The 20777-nt window shown below is 39.4% G+C and overlaps 2 protein-coding genes across 2 annotated transcripts; one reads left to right on the top strand and one right to left on the bottom strand.

Annotated features, from left to right (window-relative positions):
- Positions 1 to 425: 425 nt before the first annotated feature.
- LOC139734967 (propionyl-CoA carboxylase beta chain, mitochondrial-like) lies at positions 426 to 18369 on the bottom strand. The gene is made up of 16 exons (XM_071645743.1): positions 18175 to 18369; positions 17015 to 17134; positions 15472 to 15540; positions 14157 to 14327; positions 13236 to 13296; positions 10313 to 10362; positions 9459 to 9500; positions 7282 to 7348; positions 6063 to 6183; positions 5492 to 5573; positions 4380 to 4503; positions 3669 to 3776; positions 2859 to 2959; positions 2364 to 2462; positions 1230 to 1329; positions 426 to 547 (listed from the first exon to the last, which is right to left on the bottom strand). The coding sequence occupies exons 1-16, from the start codon at positions 18367 to 18369 to the stop codon at positions 426 to 428; spliced, it is 1632 nt and encodes a 543-aa protein (XP_071501844.1).
- A 205-nt stretch (positions 18370 to 18574) lies between these two features.
- Positions 18575 to 20227, top strand: LOC139734966 (uncharacterized). Its single transcript, XM_071645742.1, has 2 exons — positions 18575 to 19674; positions 19768 to 20227. The coding sequence occupies exons 1-2, from the start codon at positions 18741 to 18743 to the stop codon at positions 20190 to 20192; spliced, it is 1359 nt and encodes a 452-aa protein (XP_071501843.1). The 5' UTR covers positions 18575 to 18740; the 3' UTR covers positions 20193 to 20227.
- Positions 20228 to 20777: the final 550 nt, after the last annotated feature.

Raw genomic sequence — 20777 nt, 5'->3', positions numbered from 1 at the left:
AGACCTGGGTCCCATCTCATAAAAGATGTTAGGATAACAACTTTTGCTGGAATGGCAACTTCCCATAGCAACAGCCAATCAGGAAGCTGGATTCTTGTCGTTACCATGACAATTGCAATTCCAGCAAGAGTTGTTATCGTATCAACTTTTTATGAAACGAGGCCCTGGTCTTCATTGGTTCTCTTTACGCCGTTCCTTCCCCAGACTATGGCTGGACTGTCCCTATGGCAATCGATGTCGACTGCATTATCATTCACATTTATTAGGATTCCCCTATATCTACATGCCTGCACCCAATCCCTATTCACTGTTAGCATTAAGCAAACGGTTAAGACATCATACCTCATATCCCAAATCTGAAATAGTATTCATTTTTTCAATGCCCTGAACTTTCTGCTCTTTTACCGACTGATCCAGCTTTATCATCAAAGTGGCATGTTGGCGTGTTTCTTGGGCGGGTTGCTCTGGACTTTGCTGGCCAAAAGGTCGAGGTCGCGGCAGATTCGCTTCCGCGTCACATTGGGGGGAATGATGTCATCAACAAACCCTAGATAGGGCATGAAATGTAAGAAAACACAATGATAAACCACGAAGAGCTAATATCTCTGGAAACAACAATGACACATTAAATGACGAAAATTATCGAGAGTAAAAAATGCACACAACTAATGAAGAGTTTGTAATGTCTTCAGTCTCAGAGGAATGCGATAATGAAAGTTTGACCAAATTCTGATTAGAAATAAGAAAATGAGTAATAAAATTTTGAAGAAATTTACAACTCCATGATGCAGCATGTAAACTCACCTCTCATTTGCCCAAGACATAAATGGGCATAAATTTCTCTTTTCTTTTCATTACTGATGATGGAATACATTTTTGTACATGCACACGTTGCACAGACTATTTTTTTTTTTTACAATGATTGTATGTATTAGGGGGAATGGATGATTGGAAATTTACCTAATAGGAAAATAAAAAACAGAGCAAATGGGGGAAGGCTTTGTATATATGGCATCATGTAATTGCCAATTTGTGTTTGACCACAACTTCAAAAAATCTTAACTTTCTTAGATTTAATAAGACTGATGAAACTTTCACTGCTCTGTTCCTCTAATTTTTGTGCCTATTCTCACAAATCAATTTTCAGGGTGGACGTCCCTTTTAAGTGTAAATACTTCTTTGACCGACGCACCGATGCAGGGGACAAGTTGAACTCTTTCATCACTAACCTCTCGTGGCAGCGGGGAAAGGATTGGCAAACTTGTCGATGTACTCTCGTTCCCTCTCTGCTACCTCCTGGCCATCGCGGAAAATGATCTTCACTGCTCCCTGCAAATCCGATCATTAAGAAAAATAAGCGTGCACAGATGACTTTACATTGACGGACAAAATCCCATCGAGAAATCATGCAGGTAGTGACTCCATGTGGAATGATGTTCCAATATTTACAGATAATGAATCGACCCACGATGACTCAATTACATAAGCAGTGAGCATAATTACATAGTGCAGCTACACTCTGATGCACAATAAGTCTACATTTGTTTGAGGATATTGAAATATTTGGATGTCTGAATACCTTCACAGTTGAAAAAGTGAGTACATTGTAGTTGGATAAATGAAAATTCAGATATTTACATATCTAAATGGCTACAAAGTTAAATGACTGATCATTCTTACGATCAAGTATTGGAATATTTGGAAGACTTAAAATCTAAATATGTGAAGCAGCCAGCCAAGCATACAAAAGAAATTGTATATGCCACCACCAAGATTCACATGTCATGTGAATGGTTTGCGTAAAAAATCTGACACATCAGGTCCATGTACTGCTCTTCTGTACACAGTGACTAATGCACAATCACACAGACAAACTGTACTATTAAATTGCGCACAAGTTTCAACCATTCTCACCAGATATGAAGCACATAACATTACACAACTTCCAAGAATGTTCTGTAATCTGCTTGGTTGAAATCAGGTCACATGATACTCAGTGGACTGCACTGTGACATCATTTGCATGGGAGTTCGGAAAACATACCATACCAAATGTGAAATACCTGCACTTGCTGAAGTGCAGGTATAGTACATTTGGTATCAATTCAATTATTCATTCATTGGTTCTTTGACGGGGCAGCTCTGTCGTCGGAAGAGAAATTGTATAAAACAAATAACGCATGTTTGCTTTTGCATTCATAGGCTGAAACAATGCATTCTGCTTGATTTGCTATTTGGATATACTGCACTCCCGTCTTACAGACCTTGGTGTGAAATAAATTATCCCGGGGCTCTCCATGCAAATTGCACATTACATGGGGCCAAAATGCACTCACTACCATGCATAATTGGTGTATTACTTACAGCGGCCCCCATGACGGCAACCTCAGCGGTCGGCCAGGCATAGTTGATGTCTCCTCTCAGATGTTTTGAGCTCATCACGTCATATGCTCCTCCGTAGGCCTACGTGGAAGAGGAAATTTCAGTTTTCTAGTGAAATGGAAGAGTCATTGACTTACCCGTTTCAGAAAGCAGGGGGAATAATATTACCCATAACACATGTCAGTAACATGTGAAAGGAATGTGTACTTTATATACAGAAAGAAATTTCAGGGTATTTTCTTTAGTTTCTTTGTATCATTGTGCTGCAGTGACATTGCAAACTGACGTAGTCATCCAACAATGACTGCATCTAAACTTTAAGACTATTCGTAACTTTTTGATGGTTTGCCCAATTTTCGTCAAACTTTGCTGCTGAGATTTACTATTATTGCTACATTCACTCAATCCAAAAATATATGAAGGAAAACTTCCCCCTTATAAGAGTCCAAGCTTTATCCACAGTGCCAGCATACTCACCTTTCTCGTGATGACCGTAATCTTTGGTACTGTGGCCTCTGCGTAGGCATACAGAAGCTTGGCTCCGTGTCTGATGATGCCTCCATACTCCTGACTGGTCCCTAGGGATAGATATCAACCGAGCATAATACTACTTGAACTTTGAACTATGAACTTTGAAAAATAAGCTCTGCTCCATCTTTATTAAATATTTCACATCTTCTTTGTTTTCCTCATGCTCTCACATATGGGCTGCAAAAAACCATATCCTAAGGTGTGAATTTCAAAAATTGCAAAAACATCATGACTTGACACAACAACATCCACAAAACTGAACAATGTTCTTGATAGGAAAGGGCCTTTCTAGGCCCTACTCAGTCGTGGTCACATTGGCAAAACTTTGAGAACTTCAACTTCAGGAAGTTTTACCAGCGTGATCACTGCTATCCAATTTAATTAAGATGCATTTCTTTTCTCTTTGTAATTTACCTATCATTTTTCTGTCTTAATGTTAGCCAGAAATAGGAGAGATTTCAGCTTCTATATGCAAAACAGCAATAAGCATGGCAACATCTGCTTTACAGATATGATACAGCACACTGACACATAAATAATTGCAAACAATTTGACCTACATGCATTATTATGAAAAATATTTTTGTGTTATGTGTTTCTATGAATGGCAAAAAAAAAACCCAACATATAAAACAGCAGAGAACAAATGAGAACATAGTGGCGTTTCAACCATCTGTCTGGTTTGTGGTGACACGTCACTACACACGACTGAACTGAAATCGCAATATGCCTCTGTCCTCTTGTGTTACCGTCTTACCCGGTAAAAATCCGGGCACATCCACAAATGTGATGAGAGGGATGTTGAAGGCATCGCAGAACCTCACGAAGCGGGCGCCCTTCACCGACGAGTTGATGTCAAGGCAGCCTGCAATGGAGCATAATACAGCCAGCTGAGTGAGTGACATATTGGCCTCAAATGTCTTTAAAAATGTGACAAAGACATTATCATGATTTCATATGGCAATGTGACAGAAATCTTTGACAACAGGAACCAAGGCAAACAAGAACAAGAATCACTACTTGAGATAATGCTGCTGGATTTCAACAGGAGTCATTCTACGATGACTGCAAACCACTCACATCAAACAGACTTTTTTTTAAACTTAAAGATCTGGAAACAATAGTATCTATTTATTCATCTATTCATTTATCTATGCATTTATATTTTCACCCCAATTTGTTTGCTTAAACATTTATTTATTCATTAGAGAAAGAGTGGAGATGGATGATAGTTTAACAAATGTTTTGTTGCTATTGATTATCGTAGCAGATGACAAAAGATGGACTTTTATGACTATGGCAACAAAACTTATTCTAATTGCCCTTTACCAGACAGACAATTACATGACCAGAAGTGTTTCTTGTTTAAAGCATGAAAAACAGTCACTATCGGCAGGATGTTCCAGACATATCTTTTTTTGGTGATACAAATGGCAAACTGCTTGTCAAGATGATGACATAATCTAACCTGAGGCAACTTTCGGTTCATTGCCGACGATTCCCACGGTGCGACCGTTCATCCGCGCGAAGCCAACAAGGATGTTCTTGGCGTATGCTGGCATGATCTCAAAGAAGTCCCTGTTATCTACGGTCTGTGAAAAAAAGAAAAACAAACAAGTTACTTCAGCAGCTTTGAATATGCTCTTGAGATGAATATAAAACACAGGAAACATTTGAAATGTTGAAATAACTTCAAGAGTCAAGGTGTATGGCCCAGGAATGTGTAATCTCTGGTTGTTCAGCTTGCCTCAAGGACTTGAAAGGAGTGCTGCCTCAGCCTATGCCAAACAAACAAAAAAATAAGCTCATCTACTTTTATATAATTGTGTAATGTTATGTAAATTGGATGAAAAACAAAAATTTACTCTAAAAATGTGTGTGTACATACCTGTCTGTCTATCTGTGTGTGAGTGTTTTGCATATCTTTGTGACCTAAAAAGTGAATGTCTGCCATCTTCCAACTCCCCCTCCCCACACCCCATCATTATCTCTGTCTTTTATGACATCAGCACAAAGGTATCTGTGTGAATTCCAAACATCCTCATCCTCCAGTCAGTTGATTCCCTTTAACATCGACTGATATCTGGGGGGTGTTTCATCAATTTAGTCAGCGCTGACAAGTTGTCAGTCACTGACAATTTCAGCAAAATCCTTGGTTTTGATTGGCTGAGATGCTCTGGTCACTGACTGTTACTATGGTTATTGTCAGAGACTGACAACTTGTCAGTGCTGACTAACTTGATGAAACACCCCCCTGATTCCACAAGCTTCCATGGTTCATCCAAACAGTCTTTGTAAAATAAGGAATCTATCATGCCAAGAGACGACAAATCCTTCCAAATTCCATAAAAATTCCTGTATCACTACCAAAATTTAATCATCTCTTTCTTGTGTCATTATTGACTTTTTCTGCAAGTTTCGTTCAGATCTGTTTACAACTTTTTGAGTTATTTTTGCAAACAGACAAACCAACGCCAATGATCACAAGACCTCCTTCCTTGACGGAGGTAATACATAAATCAACGAGACTTGGCAGCCCTGCTGTGGTCACATGACAAGAATGAATCCTGTATTACTTACTGCCAGGATGACATCTTTCATGCTGTAAGGTTTGTTGGACTCCAAGGGAACCAGGTCATCCAGGATGGGTACAAGGCGGTCACTGATTATGGGCAGACAAGCAAAGGTGACAAAGTAGACTTGCAAAAATGGCATCAAATAAAAAAGACTGTACAAGTAATTACGGGTCACCCAGGAGTTTTGTGCTTTGGAGTGGCACACGAAAAAGGGTCACCTTTCTACACTGCCCAGAGATTACATTTCTTCCTAACCCTTACATGACTCCAGCTGTTCCATCTACTGTAAACGTCAATATTTTCACATGATTACCGGAAATGTTTCGTGCTGAGCGGCTCAAAAACATATTTGCAGGTTCTTGAATTTGTCTTGCGCAATAGTCAACCAATTCAAAATGAGCAGTGAAACTTGTGAAGTTATTTTTGTGGGTTTTTAGAATTTGTGCTAGCCAGAAGCAGCACAAAATACTTGAAAATCAATGTACTGCAAAAATTCCTGTGTTTACAACATCTATCATTGGCTCAAATGTAAATGGGCAAGTTCAGAATTGTCAGCGGGGGAGGGGTTGACTCACCGAGGATCGTCACATTGGATGACGGGAGACGCGTCCTGGTTGCTGAGGGGAAGATAGTTGAAGAGTCGCCTCATCTGGTTCAGGGCGTCGATGTCGTTCTCGAAGGCGCCGTGGGCGACACCTGTGGGCAGAAGCAATATCGTGTAATACTCACTTACAACACACACCACAAAGAGTATTGTGAAAAGGTTCATTATACATAGTAGTTCATCTGTTTTCAACATGGTTCCATGACATTTGCTCCTAAGACAACAGCTCTGATGCATGTCGAGCCAAACATGAAACCTACCTACAAACAAAACCCTAACTCTAATCCTAATCCTCACATCAAACCAAACCTAGCACCCTATCACAACCCTAACCCTAACCTGGAGTCCTCGGAGAAATAAGACCGGAGCAATTGTCGCAGGGCAAATGTTGTGTAACCTTTCAACAGATGCAAATATTGTCAAATATAAACTCAAGAGAATGACCATTTCCCAGTCATGTGCACATGGGATGCAGGTGTCTCAAGAGCTCTTTCTCTTAAGAACCATGATGCTGACACTGAGAAATGTTACAGAGACACCCACATCCTCACGAACATTACACGATGATCACTAGTCTGACAGTATCTGACATTTTCAATGCAACGACAATCTACGTACTTCACATTCTCATCCATTGATTGACTTGAGACTGATGCCATGAAAGTGTATGGGGACTTGTTACAGCAACTACCATCTTGAAGATGGAGAATACTGCCTCTCTCAAAATTATAAAAGCAGAATCATGACACAAAACGTTTTACACATGACTTTGAAAGAGTACACAATACTGTAAAACAAGAAATTTTGCATGCATTTTAATTTCATGAATTTTGCCACAGCAAAGATTCGTAAAATTAAAATGCACATGAAAGTTCTGTCTACACCAAATGCATTGAATGCCAGTGGCAATTTGCGAAAATTTTACACCGCGAAAAAGGCTGTTGGCTCCAATTTGCAAAAATTTCATGCCGCAAAATATCTTGCTTTACAGAACTTGACAGCCTATCTGTCCAAAAGAAATATCTAGTATAGGCTAGACTTGTAGGAGCAGTATGGTATTAGTCTGCTACAGAGCACTGCAACACAATTCAGTTACTGTATTTTGTTTCTCTCTGCCATACACTGGTCACTCTGATCTTTTTTCCTCTCTCTCTCTCTCTCTCTCTCTCTCTCTCTCTGTATAAGCTCACCTGAGACTGATGTGTGAGTCTTGGCCCCTCCCAACTGCTCGTATGTGACATCTTCTTGCGTGACAGCCTGGAACAGACCACAATCACAAAATACAGTGGAAACTCGATATAACGAGATGGTCGGGACCGAGTCATTTTCCTCGTTATAGCCGATATCTCGTTATATCAGTAGGCATAAAAGAAGGCATAAAATAAAGACATTAATTTGCACATGTGGGACTACCCATCATATTTCAATCAATACTGATAACTTGATATTGTGTGTGAGGTAATTACTCACCTTTATGGGTAAGAAGATGTTTTTCGCCAAGGAAATCCAATATCAAGAATGTGTTTCTTATTAATTGTAGATGTTTGAATTTGTGAATTTATATAGCTTGCGACTGTATCAAGATCGTCTGCGGATTGGTATGTGGTTATCGTATGGGTGTGTGTTGTGTGGAAAGCTTGAATATGGTCTGCACAATGCTGTGTGTGTATGTGACACATTCTGTGTGATGTACATTATGACTGCGTGTGTGTGAAGACGGGGAATTCCCTAAGTAGAAGGCCAATCACAGCATCAGATTGCCTCACACCTGCTAAACGTCATGATGATGTCATGTATACATATGGCCGTCCCACCACATTTTCTGCATGTATCAGTGTGCGTGCACACACACACTTCACACGTACAACATGCAGTGCTAGCTGGAGTGCACTGAAGAAAATGATTATGTGTGTACAAGACAGTTTTGGGCGCATCAAGCTTTACAATCTCGGAAGATGATAGCACAGGCGAAGTAAAGGCAAAGCTTTACCGAAGGCATTTTGCTTTACCTCGCTATAGCAGGCTTGATTTACTATGTTTTTCTTTGTTTGGAAGTCACAAAATTTATCTCGTTATAGCAGTTATTTCGTTATAGCCGATCTCGCTATAAGAGTAGCATTTTACATAGACTTGTGTGGAAGGAAATTTGGGACCGAGAAAATTTCCTCGTTATAACCGATATCTCGTTATAGCAGTGTTCGTTATACCGAGTTTCCCCTGTAATGTAAAACAAAATGAAATTCTTTTTTGATAAAAAATGCACTACCACAAAACAAAGATGAATAACACAGAAACAAGTAAATAAATTAACGGTGACACAACATTTGCTCATGCAACAATTGCTCCAGTCTTATTTTCTCCAATGATTTAGGGTTAGGGTTAGGGTTGTGATAGGGTTTTAGGTTTATTTTGATGTGAGAATTAGGATTAGGGTGAGGGTTATATTTGTCAGTAGGTTTCATGTTTGGCTCAGTGTGCAGATATTTCATGGGAGCAATTGGCGCAGGAGCAAATGTCATGGAACCAAATCAACAAATGAAATGCCATTCCCCCGGAAAAGGAAAAATTATCATAAAACTCTTCAAGGGGTACACAAATTCATGTATTTACAACACGGCTTGCACCACATTGGAAGAGTGCCTTCACCCCAAATCTAAGTAGATAGTTAAATTGCAATACTTGCTTTATTAATTGTCTTTTTCCTTACCAATCCAGTAACTGAAATAATTTTTCAAACCTCTAGGATTTACTACACATCAGAAACAAGAATATAAAGTGGCAGAACTGCAATGTGGTACACTGTTTTTCAGCATTTCAATAAAACAAACCCTGGCAATGTGAAGTGTTGTGATTGTTCTTTTTTTGTTGTTGTTGATGTTTGACTTAGGAAGAACTAGTTTTCCAAAGCTGCATGTACAAACATTGTTTGAATTAATTTAAGCTCTTTTTTTCCTGATTGCAACTAGGTGACAAATTGCCCTACATCGACATAAATAATAAATAATCAGCTGAAAAAACACCCAAAACCTTGATGAAAGAATTTCATAAATTTGAATAATTCAAGTTTTGCTTCAAGTGTGTGCAGCCTGATTTGATTTGTATCAAGTGTTTGAAAAAAAATGTACTTGATGAGGTGTTGATAGGTACATGGTTACTGAGTTTGCAATACACAGTAAATTCATAGGTTTTAGGAGAGCTGTGTAATATGGACAAAATATACTGATCTATCAATGTGATCGGTGATGTTAGGTCATACACCAGCATGATTGTTAACAGTGTTAACTCTCTTCCTTTCTCTCATAGAATTAGAATGAAATTTTTTGGGAATAGCAGGTGGCATTAGAAGCTTGATTATGTACCTCCTTACCTTTACAACATCAGGTCCAGTGATGAACAAGTACGAGGTATCCTAATAATGAGAAAATCAAGAAGTTATTCTTGTGAAAGTAACCACGGCAAGAAAAAATGGAAGGATATGGTCAATATGTACAATCAAAGAGAAATACATGTAAATACCACTTGAAAGACCTTCACCTATCATTCAATTCTTCATTTCGCACTATTTGGAACCTATAACAATTGTTACTTGCATCAGGTCTTCCTCCCTCCCTATACAGAGATTAACCAAAGTTTCACTTTAGCTTTTCTACATATTTCCTCTTTGAGTGAGTTATGATAATAATTATAAAAAAAATTACAAAAAACCAACATTCCCTCCTACATAGCATTCTAATCTGTCTTCCCATTTGACCAATGAAATAATAGTAATAATAATATTAATAATAGTAGTAGTAGTAATAATAATGATAATGATAATAATAATAATAATAATAATAATAATAATAATAATAATAATAATAATGATAATAATAATAATGATAATAATAATAATATGAAATATTTTTGTTGCGCTTAATCCAAACATGTTTCAAAGTGCTTTACAATTATCAAAAACAAACAAACAAACAAACAAAACAAACATATAATCAACTATACATAATCATCAGTTCTGTTCTAGAAATAAATGGGTTTTAAGTTTCTTTTTGAAAATGTCAATGGAGGTGGAGGACTGAAATACTATTTTCTTCTTTTTTTTTTCCAACTATACTTACATACACTACCTAATCTGCACATTAGATGAATGTTTTGATGATTTACAGACTTCACACCAGAAGTCGAAGAGCCACAAATGTTAAGACATAACGACAGATGTTAACGTACCTTCACCATAAAGGTGAAATCAGTGAGAGCGGGAGAGTAAACAGCACCACCTGGGAGGAGAAATATAATCAAATGTTTCATATCTAATTTGAACAGGGAGTTAAACAAGACTTTTAATACAACTTGTAGGAGTACAACAGATTCAGTTGGTAAACAGATGCTAGTTACCTTTGAATACACATAAGGTCTGTAAATGAGCATTTCTGTCAAAGCCGAGAAAGAATTTTGTTAGCTATTTGGGAGATTACTGAGACATGTCTGTTGAAAACTACAATAATATGTTTCCTCTTCTCTCTCACATTATTTATTCATGCATCTATCCATCTATTGATCTACCTGGTATCTTACTATCTATCTACTGTATACGCCGAATATTTCACAAGGTTTTAGTTTTCGCGAATTTCGCGAGTCAGGTGCTATTTGCGAAATTAAAGATACTTTGTATGTGAAAATAATGACACTGATTCCGATATGAACGCAATGCACACATTTACAGTTCTCCATTTAGTACAGTACTCCACGATCGCGAATTTAACCACTCACGAAATCGTCGGAAAGTCCCGGATTTGCAAAAATTTAGACTCACTAAATATATAGCATATACAGTATCTATCTACCTATCTATCTAACCATCCTATATTATAATCGCGTAAGGATGGCCCCCATGCCTTCCCGTGGTTTATTTTGTGCGGCTATCTCCTCCGAAGCCACCGGCTCCGGGCCCCCGAGACCGGTGCCGTCGGCAGCGGGAGGGTCTCTTTTATTTCCCGTTCGGGTTTCGTCCGCGCTCCTCCTCCAAGTCGATGTCGAGAGCGGTACAAAAAACAAAGAAAAACAAAAGACAAACACCGACATGCAGCGTTTGCGCGCTGGTATCCCGCGTCAGTGCCTGGCGAAAGCTCTATCATCGTTCTTGGACGCACACACACGCACACGATGTATACGGGTTAGTACAGCTCGCGCCAGCTCGCAGGCTCAGGTCGCACACACAGAACTCTATACAATCTGTGGCGGTAGCACAGTGAGCATTCTCGCTCGCCCAGCTGATCGTTCGCGGAGACATGACACACACACTATGGGTACCGGGTACGGGCAATATATCGCTGAGAGATATGTGTATGCATTGAGCCGGTCATACAAGGGCATTTACGTACAGTTCGCCATTGGCGTGCCCAAATGAAAACAGCGAATGCTGCTATTTTATTGTATTTTGCACAACTACAGGATACTGTGCAGCTCAGGTACGTCATTTAGTTTGCTCTCACGTCGGGTATCATTGTCAGACTGTTTAGGACGGCTAAACATCCACTTAAATTTTTATCCTTGCCGATCGTGCCCTTCCATTTCAGATTACACGCGCCGCTGTCCATTCGTCATAGCTGCTGTACACATGAATGATCATAAGACATGTGCGGATGTAGAGGAAACCTCGCTTTGCCGACCACCTATTTTTGAAATTACCGTACAAGTGGAAATAAAATGGGTGTGGTTCTTTATGGTCCATCAAACCAAGTTTTGGTGATGAAAATAAAACAGAGGGAGCAAATGAAGACAAAAATATTTTTCTTTCCCCCCATAACGTGGGAAAAGAAATATTAAAGAAAAATACGAGGCCCTGAGACCCATGGATTCCAACGGGTGCCTACTTATTAACATAATGACTTCGGACATGTGTCATGGACAAATGAACTTTTTTCCTTCACTTCCCTAGAATAATCATTCGTCCCTATAGTATACTTTTGTTCTCTTTTTTTTGTGTGTGTGTTTTTTTTTTTTTTATGCACGTCCAGACCCTCTCGATCCTATTCCTCCACATAAAGGGGGTAAAACAGAAAAAAATGACAATACAAACAAAACACGAAAATTAGTAAAATAAGGAAATAGAAAAAAATAATTTGAAGTCAAAAACAAAAAACAGCAAAAATCCGAGTCAAATTGTCAGGTCATTTTCTAAAAGGCCTTATTTCGTTGATGCAGACACGTGTTCTCACACTCTTATTGATATCCTGTACAACTGAGCAGTGGAATACTTAGCGTACTTCCAGTGACAATTCTATAAACACAAAACACCACAATTTTTGATGAAAACAAACAAACATGAAATATATAAAACATGAAGTAAGAAAATACCACAAAAGTCCGAGTCACATGAATGGGTGGTTTAATGAAAAGTCTGACTTTGTCTATATAGACACATGTCCTCGAGAGGAAATTAAAGAACATCAGAATGAGAGAGAGAGAGAGAAGGGGGGAACAATGAATGATCCATCAAGTGCATTTCAGAAACAAGTCATAACCGTCAGATGAGATTGTCATCGGGTGGAAGGAGCACAGACGGGTTTTTTCAATAAAAATGTCGGAAAAGGGATATAAATGATGATATAACCCATTTGCATCTTTTTATTGAACCGAAAAGGTATGTGTGTGTGTGTGTGTGTGTGTTATTATGTGTGTGTAATGATCGATCAAACAGGTGTATTAACATTAGGAACGGACGACAACTTATTAGATGGGATTGCGTTGGGAGGAAAAATAATTTTATAATGAAAATGTGGTAAAAAAAGTATGAATCATGACATACAATGTAAGCTTCTTTCAAGCTTACGAATGAAGAGAAAAGATGTGTGTCTGTGGGGGCCAGAGAGGACTCATGTATATATATTAAAAAAAAATAAACAAACACGAAGTTCTTTCGCTTCAACTAATAAAACGGGGCGAAAGAAATATAAATAAATCTAAAAATATGGGGCCCTTAGACCCGTGGATTTCCACGGGTGCTGCTAGTATATTTATATACTCATTTCCTCGATCCATCCATTAACTATTCCTCTATCTCAACGATTTATCTGATGCATCTTTTAACATCTTTTAACATTTTGACAGTCAATCACCATGATAACCACTGCCTCAATTCTCCACTTACCAGCACATGGTCCCATGATCAGGGAGATCTGTGGCACGACTCCCGAGGACATCACATTTCTCTGCCGAACAAAACATCAAATATGAAATATCAGTGGAGCACTCGCCTGTTGAGGGGCCTTAAAGTATTAGTCAGCATGCCCTTTACATGATAAACACATAATGTAGGGCTATCCAGTGACCAGGGTAAATATAGTATCCATACCCCCTTAGCACTCTACAGAATGGATATGGTACAATACAAGTCATATCATATTATTATGATGATGATGATGATGATGATTATTATCATTATTACAACTGCCATTTGTGCTAAATGATTCAGCCCTCTTGTTTGCTTCTTTCACTGAATGATGACTTTATTGAGCTGTGCAAACTTGAATATATTGCAAATGTTTATTCATTGTAACGAAGGTGATTCACAAGATCCATCGACTTAAAACATTGGTCCTCAGGAAGGACAGAAACATGCATCTAGTCAGATATGTGTTTGGGGAAGAAGTAATATACTATTCAACTTCATGATTCAAAATTATGGTGGTCACAGCTCACTTTTTAATACAGTGTATGTTAACACATTTACAGATATTTTTCTTCTCCGTGGACCCAGTAATATATCATTCCATCCACCGGCATAATTCAATGTATTTCAATACTCCAAGTCAAGTTTGCATGCATTATTTGTTGCTTTGTTGGGCAGACCTCATTAACGACCTTATGTATAAAGGTATGGTATTCACAAAATCTATGTGTGTTAGTAAACTGGTTTAGTGCAGTACTGAGCAATACCGGCAGTGTTTCTGCATGTTGTGTAATCATGCATTTCCGCACAGCTTTACAAAACTGAGGAAATACCAGTGCACATAGTACATGTATCACAACTACTATGAACTTGATATTGCAAGAGTTTAAAATGGATTACCTGGAAAATGTCGGCGTAGCCTGCCAGAGACTCCACGCCCTCTTGGATGCGAGCTCCACCGGAATCGTTGAGGCCGATGACTGGCGCCCCCACTTGCATGGCCTGGTCCATGACCTTGCAAATCTTCTGGGCGTGAGCACTGGACAGTGATCCCCCGTGTACTGTGAAATCCTGGAGGCGACAGTGGTACAAGACAGTCAACACAAAACCCTGCCTATTTGGTATGGAAAACCATCAACACACACACATAAACACACAATGCATCTCTTTTAATTTAGCAATCATATCAAAGTTAACATCATGGAACAAATAATACGTTATTGCATCCTCGATGACACTGGTTTATCACAAACAAACAAAAATCCCTATAGATTTTAGTAACTGTTACAGTAAAAGTAAATTCTTAAAAATAGCTTGTCCACCCCATTTCAGATATTGAGGTCTAGCCTTTGTAGTGATACAAGGAGGAAATAAACTTGTTTATTAAACAAAGTCAGTTGAAAAGTATCACATATTTTGAATATGCAAAATATGTGATACATCTGGAAATGTGATTAATGATGACAAAAATTATGAAAAAGGAGACATATATCACCCATTTGTTTCACAGTAAGATAATTATCTCTCTGAGGACATATGATTTGACCATTGATGAGACAGAAAGAAAACACTAGTACCTGTTTGTGTTACAAAAGGATTTCTAGCTGCTTAACATTATCACCTTCATTTTAGTTTTGCCTGCTATCGATATATAAGGACATTTATTTTCTGACGGAAGACATACACCCGATAATCACGCTCTGAGAGGAGGCATGCAAATAGTCTATCTTGGAAAACTCCATTCTATATATAAACTCTAATTTCTAAATGCTTGAAAAATAAGAGCCGTCATCTGAGAGAGGACACGTCTTTCCCATTCAGTGAGAAGAAGTAGTTCGAAAAACAAATATGGAAAGGTGCACGACATCAAAAGTCCACACGGTTCCATATACAGTCAAACCTGTCTATAACAGCCAACCAAAGAAAACAAAAAAGTGTCTGTTACTAGACAGGTGGCTGCTATAGACAGGTTATTTAACATGGCTTTTCGGGGGGGGGGGGGGGGGGGGAGATTATTTTCAGTGATGGTATATCATGGCAGGTGGCCACTGTAGACAGGTGGCTGCTAAGGCAGGTTTGACTGTACATATTTCTAAACTGCTAGGTTAACCACCCATCGAGGACGAGTCCCGAGTATACTCGGGTAAGTGTCTATGGGAAATGCGTGTTGTAGCAAAATCAGTCTGTCCTCAACGGGTTAACAGGACATACATACCTGACTGAAGACGTAAGTGACCCTCCCGTTGATGAGGCCATGACCGGTGACAACACCATCTCCTGGAAACTACACAGGGGTCAGCATTGAAAATAGAATTTATATGAATATATGCAAGTGTGTTCGAATATGATCTTGTTTGGTTACATATAGATAGTAGAGAGGGATAATCAAGACTTGGAGAATTACATTTATGGTTTTTGGCAGCTAGACAAATTGTGTCTAGTTGTTATTATCATTATTATTATTATTATTATTATTATTATCAGTACTAAACCTTGATTGTGTACATTTTTATTACAGGTCTACATTGGTTTCTGTTTTTCGTTGATTCTATCATTCTTATATCATTATTATTGTTGCTTTGATAAACAAAATGACTTTTGGTTCTGAGGCAAACATGATAATTTTCACTTTTGAAAGCCACATGGTATCACATAAACATCAATACTGTACCTCATAACATGTACATATAGCAACATTAAATACATCCTTCTGCAGACTGATCATCCAACATCATTTAACATAAGAAATACAGTACGTTTCCGAAACATTCCAGAAAATTGTGTATCATACTGTTCACTCACGCACATGGTCATAATATGCCTTTCCACGCTCTTCACATACTGTACATGCAGCTACATTGCTTTAATGTATGAGATATTCTGCAGAAACTCTAAGAATGCATATTTCATACAGCGCTTTCTTTTATCTTTAGAAAATTAAGATTCTTATCCTCTCTACCATTGGGCAAGGTATGCACAAACGGCTTGGGCACAAAACTGTGAACAGGGAGGTGTTACAGAGATGGAGCGGCAACTCTTCGTAATTCATGCAAACACATGTTTAGGTTCAAGGCGTTACAATGGGATGTCTAGCATTGCACTACGCTTTGAAGTCATGCTCGGCACCGCTCTAGTTGAAGACGAAGTTCGGAGACGAAGAACGAATTTCACCTTTCGTTGAATTACAAGCTCTATTTCACCGTAAAATTTTAAATGAAATACTCGAATTGATTTAGAATAGTATCAGAAAGAATTCAATATTATAAACATGTATTTCTAGTTTCTTCGTAATGCGCAAATCGAAATGAAATGAAAATTAGGCCCTTTTAAAAACCTAATATTTTTCTATAATGCGCACATTTCCACATGTTAGTTTTCTATCTTTTAATCTGGGATATTTTGATCTTTCAAATGAAGTATTCCGCTAAAGCGTGTTCCAGCGTGTTTTTAAACTATTTGCTGTTAAAATTGTCTGTTTTACACTGCATTTTGATTCGCTGCTCCAATTCAAGGTACACAAATTCATTGTTGTCATCACATTGAAAGAGAGAGCGAATTGCAGTAGGGGCTAGTATTTCTAGATGTGAGAGCGCTAGTCACCATCATTGATGCTCTCTTTTGTCAAAGCACATGGGTAACACCTGTAGTTGAACGCATAACTTCTCGGCGGTGCCGCGCATGACTTCAAAGGAGAGCAGTAGTTGTCTCTCCTTCTCTAGCACCTCCCTGCTGTGAACAAACATATTAAAAATGTGAACCTTTTTGTCATCAGCATCCATGCCGAAGTCTGAACACCTGTGTTCTGCAAACATGTCATACTCGATGAAAGAATCTGGATCCAGCAACAGCTGAACTCTTTCCCGTGCTGTCAATTTGCCCTGCAAAAACAGATCAGAGGAGATTCTATTTTGGTCTAGCATCTGGAAGGTGGACATTGCATGCAATATATGTAATAAATTTAGCATATTTTGGGGTGAATATCACTTCATTCTTACAGGGTGGTAAGTCAATTTGGTATTAAATCCTGCTTTTTAATTTCTGAACATAATTAAAAGTGGGGACAAGATATTGCAGATCTTGACAAAATGGTTGGTCATGATCCTGCATTGTGAGAATTGAATGACATTCCACAGCACAGCAACCTCGAGTATGATTAGACATATCACTATCATGTTTATGCAAAATAATTATTGTCAATTTACTTCTACTCTGGCCACCAACATTGCAACAAAAAGCACTGCTGTCTAATTATGGGCAGCTTGCATTTAATACAATGACAATGTATGCATGTCGATGTAGCGACCAACCTGGATCACCAAGTAAAATACAAGTCAAGAAAACTCACCATATCTTTATTTTATAAACTTACTCTTTTGCGTAGAGTTCTCCCATACTACTTTTGACGATGAACAGTGATGAATACAATTTTACCAGAATTCATACATGCCACGCGCGCACTGACAAACAATGGACTCAAAAACATACATAAATGGGAGGGTAGTTTTAATACAATTTGCTACTCGCGCCCTCTCACTCAGCTATCCACTCTACAACCCGGGCGAAATGAAAATGCGCTTCATTCTGTCTAGCTAGATACTCCAGTATAATATTTTTTTTTTCTAAATTTACACCAAAATGCATTTCCTTTGCGGCTTTGTGCGCTCTTCGGCCCCTTGCCTGGCTTTAGTCAACCTTGCCTATCACAGAAAAAAAAAATCACACTTCTACTCGACTCTAGCTAGTGTCCAGGAATAAATTTACTCGACAATTTCCGCAGCAATACAATAGCAAGTAGACTAAAACCCTGGGGTACCCTATCTGTCCTCTAGAATCATCACGCAGCTGCAGGCGGAGCGCAGGCTGTAGCCTGTGGCATCACTAACAATTTTCATACTGGACGGGACTGAGCAAACGTTACCCTCTTGTGTTGAGCTTGGATCCTATGTTGGCCGCCACCTTGCAGGGCCCTTTGCCGCTTTTCATCAATTCTCTCAATGACTTTTGTCATCTCGGACACAGAACAGTATTGCCTCTGAGCAACTGCTGGCCATTTTGACAGCAAAATGCCATTTCTAATCGTGGAACAGACGGCAGCTACGCGTGCACTCGCCATTTCGCGACTGACGAATAGTCAAACTTTTACTTCCGGGGCACCAGTCACCATTTCATCTTTTCTACTTTTTCTCGTGTATAACGTATTTTTCTTCAAGGATACAAACTGTAATAGACATATATTCACCATTTTTGGCTAGCATTTAATGAAACCCCCAAATTATAGTCTGAATCATTCGATGAAATGATCATTTGAGAAAGGTCAGCATGTCAAAGTTCAAATAAGTGACGTCAATAGCACCGGTAAACATCGATTTACAGCTTTTTCTGGTATGCGTCGCTTCAGCTGAGGTCGTGATCTGGCGGGATTTGCAGAAAAAACTAAACTATAATAATTTACCGACTTATTTTTCGGACACATTCACAATAGATATGAATGCAACCACACTTTATGTATCAACGTGCCGATACATTTTGCAGGCAGACTTTGAAAACTGTGAATCTTGGGCAGATCTTTATCGCTTGTTGCCCTATCTGCGCCAGTCTTTGTCATGCTGTGTGTGTGGAGCTCTTCTCGACGACCCTCAGGGACCGACGGATTCCAACTGTCAGCATTTCGTTTGTCGGACTTGTGTCGGGGGTAAAATGCTCCTAAAACCATCTTGTAGCTGGTGCAAGGACTACGCGAAATTCGCTGACGTTTTGCAGCTCAGAATACTACTCTCCTGCTACAAAAAGTTATGCGAATATATCGCTGCCACACCCATCGCACGCAGCCTCGTAGGTGCGAACGGTGAATCCAACAGCACTTTGACCATTCTTCAGGAGGGAATGGCGATCAACGCCACGCACGAGAGCGCGAACGTCATGGGCACCGATAAAACCCTCAATATCCTCGATATACTGGCTAAGGCGAATTCACACGATAAGACGCGAGCCAACAATTCAAAGTCACCGCGCCGCCGTCGTGGGCAACGCCAGCGCCAGCGGGATAGTGATTCCACTGGCCTGGGGGACGGGGGATCCCCTGCACCGTCGGGCGCCAGCGGATCGGGTAACCCGGAAGTGGGATCACCCACGCGACTTGATGGCCTTAGCAATGGGCTGGATAGCCCAGATCATCAGGATACTGGTGATAATCATCATTCCTTCTGCGGTGCATCAGTTTCGGGCTCGGACAGTTCCAGAGTAAAGCTTAAAAGGAAGCACCACAGTGGAGACCACAAGAGCAAAGCAAAGAAGAAGAAAAAGAAGCGCGACAAGGACAAGCAACGAAAGCTTGACGGAGAGAAATCGAGGCATGGTTCGGGTAGCCGCAGCCGTAGCAGCCGCAGCAGCAGTGAAAGGAAGAAGAGGAGGCACAAAAGTCACAAAGATGAGTCGCGGAAAGACAAGCAAATCTCTAGCGCAAAGGAGACTGCTATAAAAGAGAAGGAACAGAAGGAGGAACAGAAGGAAGAGCCAAAGGAGGAGGAGCCACGGGAGGAGCCAAGCACAAAGGAGAAGTTGACCAATGGGGATCTGAGCCCAACAGAGTCTGAGTTGGGACCTGACACACCGAAGAAATTGTCCCTGGTGATATCTGGCCACCGAGCAAAGTTGCTGAAAGCTGGCAAATCTCTCCCGCCCATTTCGGGATGTCGCTGCGGGACGTGGAACCGGCACCCTGGGTTGAACACCTGCTGTGGAAATCGCTGTCCATGCTACATGGAGGAAAAAGGTTGTGGCAAATGCAAGTGCAAAGGTTGTCGCAATCCTTTCAATGCAGACGATGCGGAGAAGAAAAAGAGTAGGGTTCAAGCGAAGAGTGATTCGAAGGAATCTCCTCAGAAGCGAGACACAAATGGCGATAGTGATTTAGACATTGATGTCACTGATATCTGACCCTGAAGACAAAATTTCTTGTATGATTCTGTGTTCTGCCATCATTTTGAATAAATCGGGTGTAGATTTTGAAAAAATGAAATGTATTTGAGTATCCAAGCTATACTTCAATTGTCAGTGTCAATTTTCAATTTCAATTCTCAATTTCAATTTTCAATGTTTTCATCAGCATTTCATGAATATAAATGTGTGTAGTTTGACATGTTATTAATTTTACAGAATTCTGATGTTGTTTTATTAATGTTGAAGATGTATCATCACTCATTGGACACACATAGACTCTATCTTTGTTGGAGCACCAACACAAATTATGATTAGGTCATTACTCTTAAATTATGTGCTGATGATGGACTAGATCTCCTAAGAAAATCTAAACTATGACCAATATTCAGACACACTCTATTTCGAAGTGAAATCATTAAAGTGTATCTTTGCCCAAAAAATTATTTTTGATATGTGAAAGAGACACATTTCAGGAGTCCATTGCACCAACTTTCAGAGAAAATGGGTCATTAATTAGTGAAATAATGCATCTGAAAGTTTCCAAACATAATGGGTCTGGGAGGCAAGACTACAGCAAATCCT

The sequence above is a fragment of the Diadema antillarum genome, unplaced genomic scaffold, assembly GCF_040938485.1.
Source record: "Diadema antillarum isolate AM-2024a unplaced genomic scaffold, OU_Dant_1.0 seq00000561_RagTag, whole genome shotgun sequence".
In the NCBI taxonomy this organism is placed as follows: domain Eukaryota; kingdom Metazoa; phylum Echinodermata; class Echinoidea; order Diadematoida; family Diadematidae; genus Diadema; species Diadema antillarum.
The sequence above is the reverse complement of the archived record's forward strand: the minus strand, read 5'-3'. Positions and strand labels throughout refer to the sequence as shown.